Source organism: Erpetoichthys calabaricus, chromosome 11 (genome assembly GCF_900747795.2).
Source record: "Erpetoichthys calabaricus chromosome 11, fErpCal1.3, whole genome shotgun sequence".
Taxonomy (NCBI): Eukaryota; Metazoa; Chordata; class Cladistia; order Polypteriformes; family Polypteridae; genus Erpetoichthys; species Erpetoichthys calabaricus.
In genome coordinates this window covers 106,923,797-106,946,562 of record NC_041404.2, presented here as the reverse complement: position 1 = coordinate 106,946,562, position 22,766 = coordinate 106,923,797, and the positions used below count along the sequence as shown (strand labels likewise).

Here is a 22,766-nt window from a genome sequence, read left to right as displayed (position 1 = left end):
ACAATTTATTGGTTTTATGGCCATGGATTTTATACATTAATTTATTGAACTATATTGAACTATTTATTGACTTGCTTATTTGCACTGTTTGCACATTCTTTTTGGCACTTTTAATTCTCTGTTGATAATAAACTGCTGCAAATCTAATTTTTAGTCTCACTTGTCTGTCTCACTTTCCATTGGTTTGTCTAGGTCACGACTGTAGATATCTTGGTTCAAGAAGGTGCCAAGGCTGAGGGCAACTGAGTAAAGTAACAGGACTAAACTGTTAAGTAATTTGACACTTGAGGACAAAAAACTCCTACCTTATCCATGCTGCAATACCGTGAGGGTTGTACTTCAGCTGGAACTAGAAGATCATTTGCTTTTCCAGTGATTGTTTTTTCAGCTTCTTTCAAGTCAGTCAAGGTTACTCCCTGTTAAGAAAAGGTTAGTTGTCATGCAGTTTATAGCCTTAAAGTTACCATGGGCTATGCTGCAAGAGATCTGCAACCCATGGTTATCAGACTTAAGTTTAATAACCCTCTTATTTACCTGCGTAGATCGCCTTGACTGCCTCATTAGCCGTGATCTTGCTTTTCTTTGAGATTCAGATTCTTCATCCCGAACAGGAGTTTGATATGACCTGCTGGGATGAAAATGCAACAGTTATACATAAATTAAAAAAAACAAAAGTGGCTTCATCTTCTGGATGGTGATGAAAGTAGTCAAGTTTAATATTCAGAGCTGATGACCAATTAAATTATTAAAGTCTACTCAATTACTGTATGTGTAAATAATGCAGTTTCACTTACAATCCCATAGCCCTTCTGAAGTTTACCAGAGGCGAGAACTGTTACTGACCCAAAATATGATTTTATGTAAACACATGGGTCATAAAATTATTTTTTAATGTTTTAAAATACTAAGTACTAGATTAAATTCTGCAACATAACGCAATATATGTTTTGTTTCCTTGACTTATGTTAAAGATAAAACCATATTATTATAGAAAGACCTAAGGCTCACATCACCACATGTGAAAATTAACTCCAAATGTCTTTGTAGTTTCCATGGTAAGATTGTGGATTCACAGTTCAGGAACACTGTTATATAACGTTTACATTTATTGGTGGTGAGCCCTTATGAAATAAGCCCTTTTTGCACTTAGTATGGTTGTCAACCAGTAATTGAAATAACAGTGTTTCAGTTTTAAATAAACTTTATATATAGAAATCTTTGCTTAAAATTCATTAATGTATGGTGACATAGGTATATATTTGATTAATATACTCTTTTCACAATAAGGTAAAACTTTCATAAACAAGTAAAATGTGTTCAACACTATTAAAACACCGAAATATATATTGTCACACACGTGTGCATGGGAGGCAGCTAAAGGGCTTGAGTAAGGGCAGTTCCGAGTCATACCGGGATGTGGCAGAGTGCACGGACTCTTTTTCTCCCTTTCCTGTAGACCATTCATGGGAGATTCCACCCGGGACCGAGCCTATGGACGGAGACCTTGCCGGCTCTGTGATGTCACCTCTGGGCTCGAACCTATGGCTGAAGACCTTCATGAGCCCAACCCCTTTGATCTCACTTCCTGTCTTCCCCTTTAAAAGCCTCCACCTTTTCCCTATTCCCTCAGTTTTGTTTTGGACTCGGTTTTGTGCACAGCAGTGCTATCATTTAAACAACAATTTGCAGCCAGGTAACCAAATATATGGGCGGCTGCCCCAAACCTTGCTATGGCTTTTTGTGGCTTTACTGACAATATGAAATATAAAATATTAATAGTTGGAAAAATATCTAATAAGGAATCACATCCACTTCCTTTTTTACATTTGATTTTAAAGGCATTAGCCTTTCTATTCTTTTGCTCGAAGAACACCATGGAATTTTGTTCTACTGCACACAGTCTCTTGGAATGTAGAAGGATTATTATTTGTTACTGTAGAGTATGTCAGTATCCGTTAAATTCAATTTTTGTACATTCCTGTAACTGTCACACAGATTTTTATATACTTTGTAAATAAAGTTAAATAAATAACAAAAATAATAACAAAAGTTTCACAGTTAAATTAAATACAAAGAAACAAGCAGTTAAAAAAAATACAGAAATAAAAACACAACAGAATAAATATGCAGAAACATGCTGTAAATACAATGGGTCATTAAAAATAGTTTGTGCCTGAGAGGGGTATTCTACTGTGTTCATTTTTTTAAAGGCAACAGAAAAAGCACTCAGAGGCATTGTAATGTGGAAATCCAAAACAAAAGATTTTTATTGAAAAAATAGAATAAAGCATGGAAAACACAAATATGAAGGAATGCAAGAATGCAGTTAAAAGAAAAGCCTGATGTACTGTGTGTTCTAACAGCGCTGGTCTGTGCAAAGGGGACAGTATAGGACATAAAATGTTATAAAGGTGATTTAAAGTCTGTTCATTGAAACTAAAAAACACCAGAACTGAGTTGTTATTATACAGTGGGTCTGAATAAATGTTTACCAATCAAGCAGCAAAAACTTAGTAATTAGTTTATCTCACTGAAAAGTGTTGTATTCCATTGGTCTGTTTCTACCACATTCTAAAAAACATCATCTTCATGAGGTACAGAAGAAATCGGGGCTCTCTTTTTTCTGTCATGGCTTAGGTCTATCGCGTAATGTGGTTACTTCTGGTTGTTTATTTGTATTTCCCTAAGTATCCAAAACTATCTAGAAATAATATGCAGTTCAAATACTGTATAAAGATAGAAAGGCACAAGTAATAAGGCAAATGGCTCAAAATATTCAATAATAAATATACTTATGCTGAATAGGGCCTAACAAAAGAAACTGAAAGGCATGGTGTAGCTAAAATGAAGCATAAGAAGAAAACAGACAAGAGAAAATAATAAAAGTAAAAGAAAAGGAACGGTACAATAAACTGCAATCTGCAAATGATTAGCAGCAGGGAAACCTTTTGATAAAGGATCATTGAAAGCAAAGGACTAACTTGCGCCGTTCCATTCCGTCACTGGTGGGAGACTGAACGTTTTGGATTGAATCTCCTGTAGACCTCTGGATACTTGAATAAACATCACTTTTCAGTCCCTCACAGCTAAAAATAAATATATGAAAAAAAGCAAAAGCAAACTATGACTAGTCCACATAACACAAGATCAAGGCAAAATTAGACTGACTTGTTACTTCACAACTTCCATTCCAAAAGCATTTCCTTCTTACTAGTACAATTTATGTATGTAGAAGGAGTATAATCAAGCCATTGAAGTGTTGGAGACAGAACTGTAGGTATATACCTGTTTTCACTGTTCTGTTGGCAAAATATCCTCCTGCTTGGGGTAGGTTGTACTCTTGCAGTCCTGGCTTCCTGGTTTTCCTTAATCTGAGACACAAGACAAAAATATATATAAACTAAATCTGGTATACAGTGTGAGCTTAATTTAATGTTAATAATATAGAGTAAAGCAGAATAAGTTTAATAACAAATAAAACAATCCAATGTTTCAAACGCATGTTGGATTTAGGGTATCATGCTGGCACAGGGGTAAGCACTGCTTGCTCACACAGCTTCAGGAGGGTATCCTTCAATAAGGGCGCGCACAAAAAGGCGACCTCAATTGGGCGTGGCAAATAAAGGAGCGCGCAAATAAAGGCGAGCTTCAAAAGGGCGACCTCAATTGAGCGCGGTGAATAAAGGCGTTCGTAGATAATTTAGACATTAATAGATAGATAAAAATAAAATATCTACGTGGCATTGCACATAGTTGGTTTGCCTTTATTCGCTGCGCCCAATTGAGGTTGCCCTTTTGAAGCTCGCCTTTATTCGCCACGCCCAATTGAGGTCGCCCTTTTGAAGCTCGCCTTTTTGTGCGCGCCCTTATTGAATAGAACCCTCCAGGAGACAGGGTGGAAATCTTAGTCAGTTCATAGTTGTATAGTTTACATGATCTCCCAATATCTGCTTGTTCTTTCTCCAGTTTGCAAGGCTTTCTCGCCACATCTGATATATATGCATATGTACCACATGCATATGTATGAGTGACAGTGGGTGAATGTTGGAGTATGGAGAGTGACAAACTGACTCCTGTCCAGGTTTTGACCCTGACTTGTCCCTGATACTGTTAGAATAGCAATGTAGGGACCGTGATTTATTCTGGGCTGGTTTCGGAGATGGATGGATGTACTGTATTTAGATGTGGTCAAACTATACAAATGGAACTTGACTTGGTGTAGTCCTTAACCAGATTTTAGAGGGACGTCCACCCTGGTGTTAACTCAAATCCTATTTCTTAAACCTGCAATTTATGAAAACATGTAGCTGTAAGGGGTTGTGTTTCTCCCACTGTGTATTTAGGTTGCTAAAGTAGTCTACAGGCAGATAGTAAGCTCTGCTTGTTATCTGAATTGCAATTCAATGTGGATGTACTCACTGTATATTTTAGACAACAGTTAATGATAGAAAAAACACTTAAGTAAACACTTCAGGTAGATGCTAGCTATTGTCTGATTTTGATTTTTAAATTACTATTATTATTATTATTAGCAATATTATCATCTAGCTAATAAAATTAGCTACTTTGACTGAATTAAAAAAAATACACTAAATTTCTTAGCTTGAGGTTCAGAGCACAATAGCAAGGTATCATTTAAGTTACACAGTGTGTGATGGACATGAAATAGACAGGGAATTAAAGTAAACAAATGTTCAAATTCAGAAAGTTGCGCAGCGCCTGAGACGAAAAATAAGTGGTCAGATATCACAGTGAACATGAAAAGGTGAGTCACAGCCCACTCTCTGTTTAAGACAATATTACAAATGCTGACCCCATGCCAAGGGGGCAATGAAGCTGCTGAAGGCCTAGCACATCTTTGGGCTCTGGCTGCACACACACCTCTGCCTCAGAAACCGCTGGGCAACCATCTGGCTGTGTGCTCACGGACCCTGTTCTGGAGTCACAAAATACAATAGTGGTTGCTGTAAGAGATGTGGCCAATGAACTAAGCAATATAAGGGCTGTACGATGTGACAGTGACCACAAATTAAATGAATTGGTTAAAAAATAAAGGCTGCATCCAATTACCTGTTTTTACATTCTGCCAATTACAGTGATCCCTCGCTATATCGCGCTTCGCCTTTCGCGGCTTCACTCTATTGCGGATTTTATATGTAAGCATATTTAAATATATATCGCGGATTTTTTGCTGGTTCGCAGATTTCTGAGGACAATGGGTCTTTTAATTTCTGGTACATGCTTCCTCAGTTGGTTTGCCCAGTTGATTTCATACAAGGGACGCTATTGGCAGATGGCTGAGAAGCTACCCAGCTTACTTTTCTCTCTCTCTCTTGCGCTGACTATCTGTGATCCTGACGTAGGGGGTGTGAGCAGGGGGGCTGTTCGCACACCTAGACAATGCGGACGCTCGTCTAAAAATGCTGAAAGATTATTTTCACGTTGCTACCTTCTGTGTGCAGCTTTTAAGTATGCTGCATGGTGCTTCGCATACTTAAAAGCTCAAAGGGCACGTATTGATTTTTGACTTTGTTTCTCTCTCTCTTGTTTGCATTCTTTTAATTGTGAGACGGAACTGTCATCTCTGTCTTGTCATGGAGCACAGTTTAAACTTTTGAAAAAGAGACAAATGTTTGTTTGCAGTGTTTGAATAACGTTCCTGTCTCTCTACAACCTCCTGTGTTTCTGCGCAAATCTGTGACCCAAGCATGACAATATAAAAATAACCATATAAACATATGGTTTCTACTTCGCGGATTTTCTTATTTCGCGGGTGGCTCTGGAACGCAACCCCCGCGATGGAGGAGGGATTACTGTACATTTAAACAAAGTTGTAAAGCTGTCCAATTTGATTCATCATTTGGTGGTTCAGGGTTATCATACCACATCTCTTCAGGTGGTATGCAAGCCAGAATTGTGTGCCAAATTATGCAGCATGTTACATACATATACAATGCAACACTTTCTATGCACTACAGAGAAACACATTAATAGAGTGGAAATGCTTTCTATTTACGTAAGCAAATTTATTCTCTGAAGGCACCTTTATAGTGCAATGTTGGTACCAAGCGCCACGACGGACAGATTCTCTGTTCTTTATTTAAATGGCTCTTTCATGTGACTCAATATGCTTAAAAGGACAGATTGCCATTTACCAAACTAGTTGTGACTGTGTAGAACTGCCATTTTTATAATCCCCCTGCTATAGATGATGTAATGCCAGCTCATTCTTTTGGTGATTCATCCCTAACTGATGAAACTTGTCCAGTGTTGTTGCAATATCAATGTGCGTGCATTTGACCACTCCAATTACATTTGGAAAACTGGACGTTGCTGGAAATTACGCTTTCCTGTTTGCCAGTTCAACCACAGTGTAAGGAAATCTTATCTATCTGGATGAAAAGCGGATAATACCATCCTACACAGCTGGAATGGCACGACTCAGTGTTGTTTGTGAAACATCCTATCGGTCAGCAAGTTCACCTTGAAAAGCTCCTGTAGCTAAAAACCCGAAGGTGGACAGAATTTGCAAAGGAGCAGGTAGAGCACAATTCCTTAAAGTCTGCCTTTGTAAAGCCGGCACCAGTTCTGCAAAAAGCTTCACTTCTAAATATGCGCTCTCTTCTAATTCTTCTATTTGCTTTTTATTCTAATAACACTAAAACAGCTATAGAGTTGGAATAGTTTTGGCCATTCCTTGCACCATTATATTGTTACAGAATGATTACAATCAAGTGAATTAAATTTGGCAATGATATGTAATTAATTTAGATGTATTTGATAAATATTGCTTCATTGATATGAATCTGAAAAAAAAGGGTGACCACAGAGAAACAGTACCACTGCTTTGACGGTAGGTGATGCCACATTGCAGAACTGAGCAAAAACTTCCATATGCACAGTCTGAGGTTGCCATGAAAATCTGTGTGGCTTTATGCCAAGTTTACTCTTTATACATCTCGAAGTGAGCGTGGAAATGGGCGTATGCAGCACTTTTGTGTGTAATCATAGTTTATACATGAGATCCCAGATGTTTCCATATTTTCCATACCTCCCCTGCTTTTCTAAGAATCTCCTAATTTATGACCCTCTCCATTAGTGTCTTTTGTTTTGCAAATGTGTCAATCAGCCCAAGCAGCCTGCTATCACATACCCCCATGGACGCAGCTCAAGTCGCACAGAAGATTCTCAGACATCAACTCTGTTTATCTGGGGGGTTGGAGGTGTCTGGAATTGTAGAGGATAAATAATATATCGTCATTTGGAATACATACAGTGCATCCGGAAAGTATTCACAGCACATCACTTTTTCCATATTTTGTTATGATACAGCCTTATTCCAAAATGGATTAAATTCATTTTTTTCCTCAGAATTCTACACACAACACCACATAATGACAACGTGAAAAAAGTTTACTTGAGGTTTTTGCAAATTTATTAAAAATAAAAAAAGCTGAGAAATCACATGTACATAAGAATTCACAGACTATGCTCAATACTATGTCGATGCACCTTTGGCAGCAATTACAGCCTCAAGTCTTTTTGAATATGATGCCACAAGTTTGGCACACCTACCCTTGGCAAGTTTTGCCCATTCCTCTTTGCAGCACCTCTCAAGCTCCATCAGGTTGGATAGGAAGCATCAGTGCACAGCCATTTTAAGATCTCTCCAGAGATGTTCAATCGGATTCAAGTCTGGGCTCTGGCTGGGCCACTCAAGGACATTCACAGAGTTGTCTTGAAGCCACTCCTTTGATATCTTGGCTGTGTGCTTAGGGTCGTTGTCCTGCTGAAAGATGAACCGTTGCCCCAGTCTGAGGTCAAGAGCGCTCTGGAGCAGGTTTTCATCCAGGATGTGTCTGTACATTGCTGCAGTCATCTTTCCCTTTATCCTGACTAGTCTCCCAGTCCCTGCCGCTGAAAAACATCCCCACAGCATGATGCTGCCACCACCATGCTTCACTGTAGGGATGGTATTGACCTGGTGATGTGTGGTGCCTGGTTTCCTCCAAACGTGACGCCTGGCATTCACATCAAAGAGTTCAATCTTTGTCTCATCAGACCAGAGAATTTTCTTTCTCATGGTCTGAGAGTCCTTCAGGTGCCTTTTGGCAAACTCCAGGTGGGCTGCTATGTGCCTTTTACTAAGGAGTGGCTTCTGTCTGGCCACTCTACCATACAGGCCTGACTGGTGGATTGCTGCAGAGATGGTTGTCCTTCTGGAAGGTTCTCCTCTCTCCACAGAGGACCTCTGGAGCTCTGACAGAGTGACCGTCGGGTTCTTGGTCACCTCCCTGACTAAGGCCCTTCTCCCCCGATTACTCAGTTTAGATGGCCAGCTAGCTCTACAAAGAGTCCTGGTGGTTTCGAACTTCTTCCACTTACGGATGATGGAGGCTACTGTACTCATTGGGGCCTTCAAAGCAGTAGAAATTTTTCTGTAACCTTCCCCAGATTTGTGCCTCGAGACAATCCTATCTCGAAGGTCTACAGACAGTTCCTTTGACTTCATGCTTGGTTTGTGCTCTGACATGAACTGTCAACTGTGGGACCTTATATAGACAGGTGTGTGCCTTTCCAAATCATGTCCAATCAACTGAATTTACCACAGGTGGACTCCAATTAAGCTGCAGAAACATCTCAAGGATGATCAGAGAAAATAAGATGCACCTGAGCTCAATTTTGAGCTTCATGGCAAAGGCTGTGAATACTTATGTACATGTGATTTCTCAATTTTTTTATTTTTAATAAATTTGCAAAAACCTCAAGTAAACTTTTTTCATGTTGTCATTATGGGGTGTTGTGTGTAGAATTCTGAGGAAAAAAATGAATTTAATCCATTTTGGAATAAGGCTGTAACATAACAAAATGTGGAAAAAGTGATGTGCTGTGAATACTTTCCGGATGCACTGTACATCTCATGTGTGTTCCGTGTCTACAACGATCTATGTAAATGTAGGATGACAACACATGCAAGGCAGAAATTGTTGAAAACATAACTAAAACAGAAAGGCTTTTTATGTTTTAGTAATACATGACAAAATGTAGACATGAAGAGTATAATGTGTGAAGACTGAAGTACAAATATCAAATAAACACTTTCACAAAAGGTACAAGTACTGTATTACAAAACAAGTGTGATTTTATTCAAGAATATAACTGAAGAAAAAGAAATGGGGTTAGGGTACAAATCTGACACGACCGCTTGGGTAGTGCAGAGGTAAGAACTGCTGACTCATAATCAAGAGGTTGCGGGTTTGATTATGGGCCCTTCCTATATTTAACGTTTTGAGTAATGAGTTGCTCTTATTGTTACTATTATAGAATGAAAACATACATTTGATTTACTGGAGTCTGTAACAGCCAGTGCAAATTTATGGTACTTGTAAAAGAAGGCCTTTTTTTTTTTTTTTTTACTCAGTTTAATTCTCACAGTCACGTTCACGCTCCCCATGACCTGACACTGCTTGTTTTCAAATAAAAACGTACTATAGCAGAGGTGAACTCAGATGAGGGTTCTACATCGGAGAAAGAGAACAGAAGCCCTTGCCGCAAGAAATGTCCAATCACACATAGGAACAATGCAGCTGCACCAGGTGTAAAGGTGAAAGATGGCACTGCTTGGATACAGCAAGAGGTTGGGAATTTTGTCAATTGTTACTAAAACACGAAAAACATTTCTGTTTTAGTTGTGTATTCAATAATTCCTGCCTAGCATTTCCTGTTATCCTATATTTACATAGATTGTTGTACACATGGAACACACATGAAATGTATGAAATGGCTATATATTATTTACACTCTACAATTCCAGGCACTTCACACGCAGCTAAACAGACTTGAGCACTGAGAATCTTCCATGCGACTTGAGCTGCGTTGGTGAAGGGATAGGATAGTAGGCTGCTGCTGCCTGTGCTGCATGACAGATTTGGAAAACAAGGGAGCTGCTGACGACGTTCGAAGGAATTTAAGGTGGCCCGAGATTACGAGTTTTTTCGTAGGCTTCAGGGATTCTACTGTTAAATGCTTTATCAAAGATCTTTCAGACCTTGAACACCTATCTCTTCTATGTCAGCTTTATCTTGCTCTTATATTATGTTTCTATCCATTTCCTTATCATTATATAAAGTTTCCATGTATTGTTTCCAGCTATCTGCTATGTATCTGTACCTAGTAGCAGATTCCATCCTTATGTTGTTATTCCTAATTTGCTTAAACTTTTTCTGAAAAAGGTTTTGATATTTTTATGAGTCACATTAAGATTCCCATGTCTTATATCTTGCTCAGCTCTGCAATTACAAATACTGTAATCCACGCAAGCCCTGAGCAAGCTAAATTACTTGTCTATGAAATAAACAAAGTTTTATACACATTCAAGGTGCTAAATAAAAAATAATTTTTACAATTGCCAGGCTTGCTTGGACAACATATTTCACTGTGATAACCAGTGTGTCCATGAGTGACAACGTCTAGGAGTTAAATATTAAAAAAAAACTCATGTCAGCTGATAGTAGTAAAAAGAACAAAAAGCTGGAGACAATGTGGAAAACTCTCTCAAAAGTCTATTGCCACCTTTAAATTAAGAACAGCGGTCCCTGGCCGAGCTTCAGCAGAGGACAGGAAATTCTTGCCTGGTGAATTTGCATGAGAATGAATTTTTTTTTTCATAGTGGGAAGCTCTTATGACATTTTCGAAGTACATGATGTGTTAAATGCTAAAGGGAAATAAACCTTTAGAAACGGAAAAGTATCACTTACCATTTTTGTGGCAGATGCATCGGTGCAACTACTGCTGTTACTGTAGGTGGAAGAGGCACATGTGTTGAGTGAGGTAGATCCATTCACCTCTGGGTTCTGTTGTGTGCAGTTTTCTAGGCAACATAATAAAAAGAATCAATAGATGAGCAGCAACTGTTAACTGGCATACAACCACCTTATAACCAACTTATCTAATGACGAAAAATGAACATTACAATATATTGTGTAAATGTATTTGAATACAGTATTGTGAAAATCCCTTTGGCCACCAAAAAAACATGTTTAAAGCTAGTTAACTGGGCAGAAAGTGTTTATTTGCTTGTGAAAATATGCAGGATTATATAAAAAACAAATAAATATTTGTACAACAATAAAAATAAGAAGAATGCTTAATTTTTAAAACAAATCAGCTTTTTCAATGTACTCGCTTTAAATTAAAAACTAAAGAAAATTGTTTTGGTATGCTGGTGTGTAATATTTTAATAGTGTTGCGGAGTAAATTTTGACATAACTCTTCTTTTTACTTTAGTTACTTTTTGCTCTTTCACTCTCTTCCCTGTCCAAGTGATTTCACAGTGCTTCAATTATGTGGTTGTGGCTTCAAGGAGGCTATTCTAATACTCTTAGTATATCATCTGTAGATTTCCACTCTAAATAGGACTTGATTTTGTTTTGTTTTTTTAGTTTGTTTGGAGTTGTTGGGTGCCTTGATAGAACCTAATCTGTATTGTTATATAGTATAAATTATCATCCAATATCAATTTCATATGATATTAATATATTTTTGGAAAAGATAAAAATAGCATTTTATACTGCAGCAACAGTTAATATTATATAAGGTTTTCATGAGCAAACAAACACTTACTGATCCAGTAACTGGCTTTAAAAACAATTTTCTTGGGTGAACTATGACCTTTGCATAGTACTGTACCTATGCATAAAGTATTATGTATTTTTCATCAGTTCTGACGAACTTAGCAGTTGTTTGATATTTTTAATTGAAGTAGTACAACACATTTCCACCTTGCCTTTCAGAAAATGTTTCATTCCATCCAGTGAATTTAAATCCTGTTTCATTATGCCTATAGAATAAGGTAAAATGTTTGCTGCTACTTCCAGAGGTACAAGAGCATCAATGAGTTGCAATGCCTATATTATATAAATATATATATATTATATATACACACATACAGTGCATCCTGAAAGTATTCACAGCACATCACTTTTTCCACATTTGTTATGTTGCAGCCTTATTCCAAAATGGATTAAATTCATTTTTTTCCTCAGAATTCTACACACAACACCCCATAATGACAACATGAAAAAAGTTTACTTGAAGTTTTTGCAAATTTATTAAAAATAAAAAAATTGAGAAAGCCCATGTACATAAGTATTCACAGCCTTTGCCGTGAAGCTCGAAATTGAGCTCAGGTGCATCCTGTTTCCCCTGATCATCCTTGAGATGTTTCTGCAGCTTAATTGGAGTCCACCTGTGGTAAATTCAGTTGACTGGACATGATTTAGAAAGGCACACACCTGTCTATATAAGGTCCCACAGTTGACAGTTCATGTCAGAGCACAAACCAAGCATGAAGTCAAAGGAATTGTCTGTAAACCTCAGAGACAGGATTGTCTCGAGGCACATATCTAGGGAAGGTTACAGAAAAATATCTGCTGCTTTGAAGGTCCCAATGAGCACAGTGGCCTCCATCATCCGTAAGTGGAAGAAGTTCGAAACCACCAGGACTCTTCCTAGAGCTGGCCGGCCATCTAAACTGAGCGATCGGGGGAGAAGGGCCTTAGTCAGGGAGGTGACCAAGAACCCGATGGTCACTCTATCAGAGCTCCAGAGGTCCTCTGTGGAGAGAGGAGAACCTTCCAGAAGGACAACCATCTCTGCAGCAATCCACCAATCAGGCCTGTATGGTAGAGTGGCCAGACGGATGCCACTCCTTAGTAAAAGGCACATGGCAGTCCGCCTGGAGTTTGCCAAAAGGCACCTGAAGGACTCTCAGACCATGAGAAAGAAAATTCTCTGGTCTGATGAGACAAAGATTGAACTCTTTGGTGTGAATGCCAGGCGTCACGTTTGGAGGAAACCTGGCACCATCCCTACAGTGAAGCATGGTGGTCGCAGCATCATGCTGTGGGGATGTTTTTCAGCGGCAGGAACTGGGAGACTAGTCAGGATAAAGGGAAAGATGACTGCAGCAATGTACAGAGACATCCTGGATGAAAACCTGCTCCACTGCGCTCTTGACCTCAGACTGGTGTGACGGTTCATCTTTCAGCAGGACAACAACCCTAAGCATGCAGCCAAGATATCAAAGGAGTGGCCTTCAGGACAACTCTGTGAATGTCCTTGAGTGGCCCAGCCAGAGCCCAGACTTGAATCCAATTGAACATCTCTGGAGAGATCTTAAAATGGCTGTGCACCGGCGCTTCCCATCCAACCTGATGGAGCTTGAGAGGTGCTGCAAAGAGGAATGGGCGAAACTGGCCAAGGATAGGTGTGCCAAGCTTGTGGCATCATATTCAAAAAGACTTGAGGCTGTAATTGCTGCCAAAGGTGCATCGACAAAGTATTGAGCAAAGGCTATATATATATATATATATATATATATGTATTCACGGCATTCGTAGTCTGTGTCACAATCTGATTGTATGGGTGGTTACCTACCAGGTAACGCTTGTGGTAGGCCAGCAATCTGCTAACATCCGCCACGGTGCCCTCAGTTTGTGAGGAGCAGATCATAGAATGGTTGAAATAGTTTACTGTCAAATAAATGCAAACAGTATGCGACACGTGTTTCGGGAGTGCAGTGGAGTGTGTACGCCTGATGAGCCCAGAATTAGGGCGAAACACGTGTTGCGTACTCTTTGCATTATTTGACAGTAAACTATTTCAACCATACACATATATATGTATAGATATATACAGTAATCCCTCCTCCATCGCGGGGGGTTGCGTTCCAGAGCCACCCGCGAAATAAGAAAATCCGCGAAGTAGAAACCATATGTTTATATGGTTATTTTTATATTGTCATGCTTGGGTCATAGATTTGCGCAGAAACACAGGAGGTTGTAGAAAGACAGGAACATTATTCAAACACTGCAAACAAACATTTGTCTCTTTTTCAAAAGTTTAAACTGTGCTCCATGACAAGACAGAGATGACAGTTCCGTCTCACAATTAAAAGAATGCAAACATATCTTCCTCTTCAAAGGAGTGCGCATCAGGAGCAGAGCATGTCAGAGAGATAGAGAAAAGGAAACAAATCAATAGGGCTGTTTGGCTTTTAAGTATGCGAAGCACCGCGGCACAAAGCTGTTGAAGGCGGCAGCTCACACCCCCTCCGTCAGGAGCAGAGAAAGAGAGAGAGAGAGAGAAAGAGAGAGAGAGAGAGAGAGAGACAGAGTTTGTTTTTCAATCAAAAATCAATACGTGCCCTTCGAGCTTTTAAGTATGCGAAGCACCGTGCAGCATGTCGCTTCAGGAAGCAGCTGCACAGAAGGTAGCAACGTGAAGATAATCTTTCAGCATTTTTAGACGAGCGTCCGTATCGTCTAGGTGTGCAAACAGCCCCCCTGCTCAATCCCCCTACGTCAGGATCAGAGAAAGTCAGCGCAAGAGAGAGAGAGAGAAAAGTAAGTTGGGTAGCTTCTCAGCCATCTGCCAATAGCGTCCCTTGTATGAAATCAACTGGGCAAACCAACTGAGGAAGCATGTACCAGAAATTAAAAGACCCATTGTCCGCAGAAATCCGCGAACCAGCAAAACATCCGCAATATATATTTAAATATGCTTACATATAAAATCCGCGATGGAGTGAAGCCGCGAAAGGCGAAGCGCGATATAGCGAGGGATTACTGTAAATATATATATATATATATATATATATATATATATGTATAGATATATACATATAGTTATACATGTAACTTATAATTATATATCAAGCACATCTGTCTCATTTAAAATTGTCCAAAATATTTCCAGGGCAAAATCCAACCTGCGAACGCTACAATCAAGTTCCAGCCTCACTGGGTCACATGTTTTGGGCCTGCACCAAATTAACATCATTTTGGACCAAAATCTTTAAATGCCTTTCAGACAGCCTTAGCGTAACAATACCTCCTAACCCATTAACAACTGTGTTTAGGGTACTCCCAGATAGGCTAAAAGTGGAGAAGAACAAACAAACTGTGATGGACTTTAATACACTATTGGCACGTAGACTTATCTTGCTCAACTGGAAGAATCCTAACTCTCCTCATTTAAGTCAGTTGGTAACTGATGTTTTATACTATTTGAAATTGGAAAAAATCAAATTCTTACTTAGAGGATCTGTGCCGAACATTTTCAAAACCTGGCAGGATCTAATCAATAACATTTTAGATTAAGCTCTTAAAGCACTGAGGAAGCAGATTCCCTTCCCATTTCTTTTTCTTCTCCATTAATCTTGATCCTCTTATTAAACTCATCGATTTACTTATTTTTACTAGCTTTAAGTTTTACTCTGTTGGCCATGCTCTCTTTCTCAGGGGCGGGGGTTGATTTGTTTTCAATCCTATTTTTTGTAAAAATTGATCTATTTGTATGGAATGATTAATAAAATCAATAAAATATATATATAAAAAAAAGAAATGGTAAAAATCTTTTGCTAGTCTGTTGATATGGCATCGAATATTGTAATAAAACTTGGAATATTTTTATGGATGGGAGAATACACCAAAGTAAGAACAGGGCAATTTTAATCACTTGCTCTGTAGCCTTGCAGATCACCACAATATGTCATACAAGAATGTGATGCAGCTTGTTATAATGGCCTTCTTTGCATCTCTTGAAGTGAATGAGATTCTGCAGGGAAACAGTTACTTTCCTCAGTTTTTGTAACAGCCTAAGCTTAAGGGTTTTTGGGGTCCATATTATCAAGGCTCTTTCAAGGTGCATGTTGAAGGAAGGACCAAAACATGTTTAAAACCGTACTTTTACAAGGGCACTTCTCTATTCTAAAACAACCTGCTATATTAAAATAGCTTATGTAAGGCCACTGAAAAATGTACCTCATCTGTTAATGCTTTTGCGTTTGCTTAAGAATTACCTGAATAGTCTCACACTATAATTAGTATAGGTTCAAAATGTAAAAAGGTCTAGGTTATAGCAAGTCCAGAATGCTGGACTGGGGTATTGATTGTGCATATTTTGTGTGCTAAGAGTTAAGAACTGGTTAAATCAAATTTACATTGCAGAACTGTTTCCACATTATTCAAGTATACTTCACTGTTTTTCCCTATTTATTGTGATAGAAGTGTGATTTAATGCAGCTGATTTATATTAACAGGATTTTAATTTTGTGAGTGCTAAATGTGGCTGATGTTGGGAAAATTATATCTATACAAGATCAGAAAAAAGAACTGCTTAAAAGAAGAAAAAAAGGAGAAAGAGTGGAAAGTAAAACTGAGAATGCTCAATGCAGAGACTTCAACCAAAATGTCAATCACCACCTGGTCTGATTTGTTGCAGATCTTCATCTGTTTATAGAACAGTCCATGTTGTGAGGTGAATTGCTGCATTATATTTAGTTTTGCTTAAGGCACTTGCTATTTGAATAGTGCCTAAACATTAAGATTTATTACATCTGCTTTTGTGACAGCACATTTACTGTACTCCATCACCAGTGGCCAGGAACCAAGTTTCTTTTGGAATGGAAGGCTACAGTGACAGTCAAAGCAAGTGAAGTGTGACAGAACTAGAGATAGAAGGAAGTGGACTGTAGTCTTGGGAACAACCAAATTGTAATTTTAAACTGCATATCCCCAAAACCTAATGAGTGTGAGAATAGGCAAAAAAAAAATTTAAAAAATTTTTGAACGATATTATTCAAACTAGGGTTGCAGGTGGCTGAAATACATACTGGCAGCACTGGATACCAGGCACAATCCAATAATAGACATACCACCAATTCAATGTTACTCCTGCACACACTCACACTCAAGACTAACTTAAATTCACAAAATAACCTAATATGAAAGGCTTTGCAATGTTGGGAGGGAAAATAAAAAAACAAACATTCAGACACAGGGAAAACAGACACCATATAAAAGGTTTAAATCACAACTTGGACACTAAGTCTCAGAATTCTAAAGCTGCCACATTCCTTTTGTAATTTAATTCTTTTTTCATAATTTTGTTGTAATTTTTTTTAATAACAACAAAGGCTTTCTATTCTAATTGCTACATAATCAAAGAGTAGGTGTATGCAAAACAAAGATAAAAATAACCCCCAACCCCAAAGAAAAACAAACAGCCTTGTGAATGACTAGATCGAAAATTGGGTAAAGAAAAATGGCATGCAGAAAAAGAAATACAGGGAAGTGATCAATTGACCATGACCATTCAGTCCCCCACCAACCAAGAAATGGCTCACTAATTGATGATCCATTAATTAGGGACATGGAGGGTTTCCAAAACAATAAATTGTAAGAAGAGGATTTCCAGAGGTTAGAAAGAAGAGATTCAGGTGAGTTCAAAGAAAACATTATTTTTCAAGTGTAAGTTATTTCTTTACAGTCATGGTATACAGTATATTAGTTTGCCACATGAAAATGTGTTTTAAAGTAAAGCATATTTTATTAAAAACATAAAAAAAACAGTCTCCTGCATTTTTACTGGAGTCCCAATGTATATGATGATGACAATGATAATAATAAGATTAGAAAAACGTTGCTTGGTCTCATGAGGTTTGGTTTCTGCTGTGGAATTCGGATGGCAGGGTCAGAATTTGGTATCATCAACATGAAAGCATGGATCAATCCTGTTTTAAAGAAATGGTTCAGAGGCTGGTGGTGTTATAATGGTGTGGGGTATATTTTCTTGACACACTTTAGGCCTCTTAGTACCAACTAAGCATTGTGTAAATGCCACAGCCTATCTGAGTATTACTGCAGGCCATGTCCATCCCTTTATGACCGCAGTGTACCAATTTTCTGATAGCTACTTCCAGCAGGATAATGCTCCATGTTACAAAGCTTTGCTCAAATTACCTCAAACTGGTTTCGTGACCAGGTCAATGAGATCACTGTACTCAAATGACCCCCCACAGTCAACAGATCTCTATTCATAAGAGCACCTTCGGGATGTGGTAGAATGGGAGATTCACATCCTGGATGTGCAGCTGACAAATCTGTAGCAACGAGGGATGCTTTCAGGTAAATATGGACCAAATTCCTAAGGAACATTTCCAGCACCTTGTTGAAGCTATGCCATGAACAATCATGACAGTTCAGAAGACAAAAGGGGGTTCAACCCAGTACTAGCAAGATGTACTTAATAAAGTGGCCGGTGAGTGTGTATGTGTCTGCATATACTGGGGTGGGCAAAAGTACTGTAGGTTTGTAGTTCTGAATGAGTGCTATTAATACTGAGGGGGTGGTAGTACCTCTGTTGTTTTCTCCCAAAGTCCACAATCAGCTGCTTTGTCTTACTCACATTCAGGAGTAGACTGCTGTTATGACACCAGTGTCACAGACACTGCACTTCATTCAGATAAGCCTGCTAATTTTATTATATTGCCTACATTGAGAGTGAGGGACAATAAGGTATGACTACTCACTTGGACCATCTGCCAGTCAAGAAGTTAAAAATTCAGCTGAATACTGAAGTGCTCAGATGCATGTTCTTGAGCTTAGAAGGGATTATTGTGATAAATGCAGAACTACTGTATAGACTCTATAAATAGCATTCAAGTGTAACTCCCCCTCTTGCTGTCTAGGTGGGCCAGTATCATATGAATGATCAAGGTGATTGCATCCTCTGTGGATCTGTTGTGGTAATATGCAAACCACATATCCCCCCAACATGCTAGGTGGCAGCCTCTTTGGGTTAGGATCCCCACATGGATACCAGCAGGGCATGCTAGAACCTGTACTCTCATAAGGCAGCCCTGTTGGTTTCCGTGGGTGCCGCCTGATGGAGCTGAAGTGATTAACAAACCCTGCTTTTTAGGACTTCCGACTGACCCGGAAGTACTTCCATCAGGCTATGTCCTAGCATCAGGAGTACTCCTGGGTATGGCATAAAAGAAGCCACTCATCCTCAACCAGGTGAGTTGGAGTTGGGTGGAAGGAGGACAAAGGTGACCTGGGAGGTTGGGAGGAGAGGTACAAGATAGAATAATTGTGCTGTGGTTGGTTGATGCTTTGTTTAATGCCTTTATGTAAGACATTTTGTAAAAATAAACCGTTTTATTATACCAGGGCTTGTGTTTATGAGGTTGTGTCTTGGGTTTAAGGTGCTGCAATGCCCCCTGGTGATCACATAATATATACCATGATTATGGAAAATAATTTTCACTTGAAAAATAAACTTCCTTTAAAGACTAGCCATTTTGGAGGGGAATGGGAACAGTTACAGTAAACCCTCATTTATCACGGTTAATCCATTCCAGACTCTACCACGATAAATGAATTTCCGCGAAGTAGGATTCTTTACTTATAAATCGAATATTTTTGCAGTTAGAGCATAGAAAACCTGTTTACAGCCTTCTAAATACTTTTTTTAACATTATTAGAGCCCTCTAGACATGAAATAACACCCTTTAGTCAAAAGTTTAAACTGTGCTCCATGACAAGACAGAGATGACAGTTCCATCTCACAATTAAAAGAATGCAAACATATCTTCCACTTCAAAGAAGTGCACGTCAGGAGCAGAGAATGTCAGAGAGAGAGAGAGAGAGAGAGAGAGAGAGAGAGAGAGAGAGAGAAGCAAACAATCAAAAATCAATAGGTCTGTTCGGGCTTTTAAGTATGCGAAGCACCGCCGGACAAAGCAGCTGCAAGGAAGGGAGCAATGTGAAGGTAGTCTTTCAGCATTTTTTAGAGGAGCCCCCGTATCCTCTAGGCCAGTGTGCGAACAGCCCCGCTGCTCACACCTCCTCCATCAGGAGCAGAGAATGTCAGAGAGAGTGAGAGAGAGAAAGATTGAAAAGCAAACAATCAAAAATCATTGAGGAGTTTTATTTAATACGTAATACGTGCTCTGGTTGGGTAGCTTCTCAGCCATCTGCCAATAGCGTCCCTTGTATGAAATCAACTGGGCAAACCAACTGAGGAAGCATGTACCATAAATTAAAAGACCCATTGTCCGCAGAAATCCGCGAACCAGCAAAAAATCCGTGATATATATTTAGATATGCTTATATTTAAAATCCGCGATGGAGTGAAGCCACGAAAGTCGAAGCGCAATATTGCGAGGGATCGCTGTATACTCTTTTAAAACATTTGTTTTATATATTTATGCTAGAATAAAAGAAAACAGTTTTTTTTGTACATTAAATATACCTCCCTACCACTCCTACTTATTTGTTGTTCTTCCTGATGAAGCTTGGCAGATATTCTTGAGCGCACATTTTATGTATGGCTGTAAATGCATACAGTGGAACCTCGGTTCACGACCATAATTCGTTCCAAACCTCTGGTCGTAAACCAAAGCAATTTCCCCCATAGGATTGTATGTAAATGCAATTAATCCGTTCCAGACTGTACGAACTGTATGTAAATATATATTTTTTTTAAAGATTTTTAAGCACAAATATAGTTAATTACACCATAGAATGCACAGTGTAATAGTAAACTAATGTAAAAACATTGAATAACACTGACACAAACACCCAGGCTCCCTTCTCAGCTGCATGCGCAGGCTCTTTCTCTCTCTTTCAGCAGCATGCGAGCCTCCCCAGCCCCCCCCCCCCTCTCTCTCTGCAGCACGCGAGCCCCCTCCCCCTCTGTCTCTCATAAGCACGCGAGCCCTCTCTCTCTCTGTAACATTGCAGCAGTTCGCACTATAGCCTTACAATCCGATCGTTGTATAAACACTTTTTTTTTTTAAATGAGTTTTAAACACAGGGGAGAAAAAGGAACATTTCAACAAATCCAAACTTTATTTAAAAGCCAACCAAGACAGTAACATTGCAGGAGTTCACGCTAATAGCATTACAACCCTATCGCTGTAAACACTCTTTTTAAATGAGTTTTAAGCACATGGAAAAAAATAAACATTTGAAAAAAAGAGAAAAGTAACATTGCAACACTTTCCTCTCACCACTCTTCACTTGCTTAGAAGCCATGGTTAACTGCAAAAGCACCGAAATACTGTAGAGCACAAAGAGTTCACAGGTAAAGCACGCACGTCTGACTGAGAACAATGAACAGGAAGAGGCTGAACACGTGCTTAAATACAGTAATCGGCGCGCACGTACCGGAAGGGAAATGAAAGAGAGCACAAAGAGTTCACAGCAAAAGCACGCACGCACGTGCAAGCACGCACGTCTGACCGAGAACAATGCAACAGGTGCGCACAAACCGAAAGGGAAACTGGCTTGTTCGTATACCGAGTGTGTGGTCGTGAACCGAGGCAAAAGTTTGGCGAACGTTTTGGTCGTAAACCGAGTTGTATGTGTACTGAGACATTCGTGAACTGAGGTTCCACTGTATATAATTTTAGTCAAAAAAAGGACACAGCTGATTAATTGTGTGTTTTTCATAATCTTAAAGTTACTTGTATTTACACACGTATGTTTAAACACCTGAATTTGTTTCTAAGGCAAATCTAAATAATAACCTTAATGCCTATGTATGAGTTTCTTCAGGAAAGGGAAAATATATATTTTTTTGAATTCCCTGAAAGTAAGATTTTTCATGTAAAACTTGAGTGAAATTTACAGTTGTAAAATGTTGAATAATAACCATTTAATCATCTTAACATTATGTTGTGGTCATTTAAAAGTAAATCTGTAAAATTTATTTTCTTGTTAATGTGTTTTAGCCAATTTATCGTGTTGAGACAAAGTAGCATGGGTATATACAGTTTTAAGAATCCACAGTAAGGCAGGAACAGCTTAACATAGCAAACAGGAACAACAGTCCATCATTACTGTAGGAAATCTAATGTACACACACGTATCATCTTTAATAAACTATAAAGCCCAATAAGAAATAAGTTAGGCTACTTAAAGAAAAAGAATTTAATAACAGCTAAACAGCAGGAGCCCAACTAGTTACCATTTCACACAGAACAGGTTCCTGCAAACTCATTTTAGACACAAAAAGAAAGTAAATTTCAAAACAAAAGTTATACTTACAAGGCAAAACATCTATGTGCAAATTATGCAAACCCATCTTATTCACATGCTCATTAAAAAAGTCGGCAATATGCTGTATTTTTGGTCTATAAGACCTGCATTAAGAATTAAGGAAATCAAAAAGAAAACGGGATTCTTTTGACCATACCAAGTTGTCTGTTAGGAAAACTACTCCAGAGAACCAAATGAGTATCAACTGTAGTACATTTAGCAGCATACACAAATACATACCGGAACGTTCAGATTCAGAACTAGAGCTTCCTTCATCCTCTCCTACAGAGATAACTTCAAGAGTTTTTCTCTCCTTAGATTGGTCCTGGACAGAAATTTTTTCTTTGCTGCTCATTCTACAAACTGAAGTCCTGCATTGTAGAAGAAAGATATCTTTAGACATGAAGGAAGGAATTTCAAGAGAGCTAATTATTGAGCTTCATAAATGGACCTACTGAAATTTCATTGTTTCAGAAAATTTGTTTTCCACCATAAATTGGACTTATTTTTTGGTTAAAGACTTGGTGAGAATAACCACTTATAAAATCAATTATTTTGTGCTTCTTATTTGTAATTATTTTATACTATTTTGCAGAGATCTGTGTTCACTTTGACATGTAAAAGTAATTTTCTGCTGATTAGTAATAAAAAAGATAAATTAAATCCATGGCAATTCAATGATGTATAACAATTAAATGCGAAGTGTACCAAAGTTTCGGGGTATGTGTGTGTATGTGGCAAATACTTTTTGCAGGCATTGTACTTCAAAAAGTACAAGGAACTGTGCCTGTTCAGATATTGAGTCTGCCTTGCAACAACATATAATTTTTGTATTTGGTTATTCTTTGCAGAACAGATACATTAGCATTCCTACT

The 22,766-nt window shown here is 38.5% G+C and overlaps 1 protein-coding gene across 2 annotated transcripts in view; it reads right to left on the bottom strand.

The window, feature by feature from the left end:
- The window catches only part of ppp1r12c (protein phosphatase 1, regulatory subunit 12C), a 260,970-nt gene that overhangs the window by 126,857 nt on the left and 111,347 nt on the right, over window positions 1-22,766 (bottom strand). Inside the window, exons 8-13 of one of the 2 annotated variants that reach the window (XM_028813684.2) lie at window positions 22,132-22,262; window positions 10,759-10,871; window positions 3,286-3,371; window positions 2,982-3,086; window positions 535-628; window positions 306-416 (exon numbers count right to left, since the gene is read on the bottom strand). In XM_028813684.2, coding sequence (XP_028669517.2) covers window positions 306-416; window positions 535-628; window positions 2,982-3,086; window positions 3,286-3,371; window positions 10,759-10,871; window positions 22,132-22,262 — 640 coding nt within the window. The remainder of the gene's footprint in view (window positions 1-305; window positions 417-534; window positions 629-2,981; window positions 3,087-3,285; window positions 3,372-10,758; window positions 10,872-22,131; window positions 22,263-22,766) is intronic. The other variant, XM_028813686.2, reaches the window with a different exon arrangement.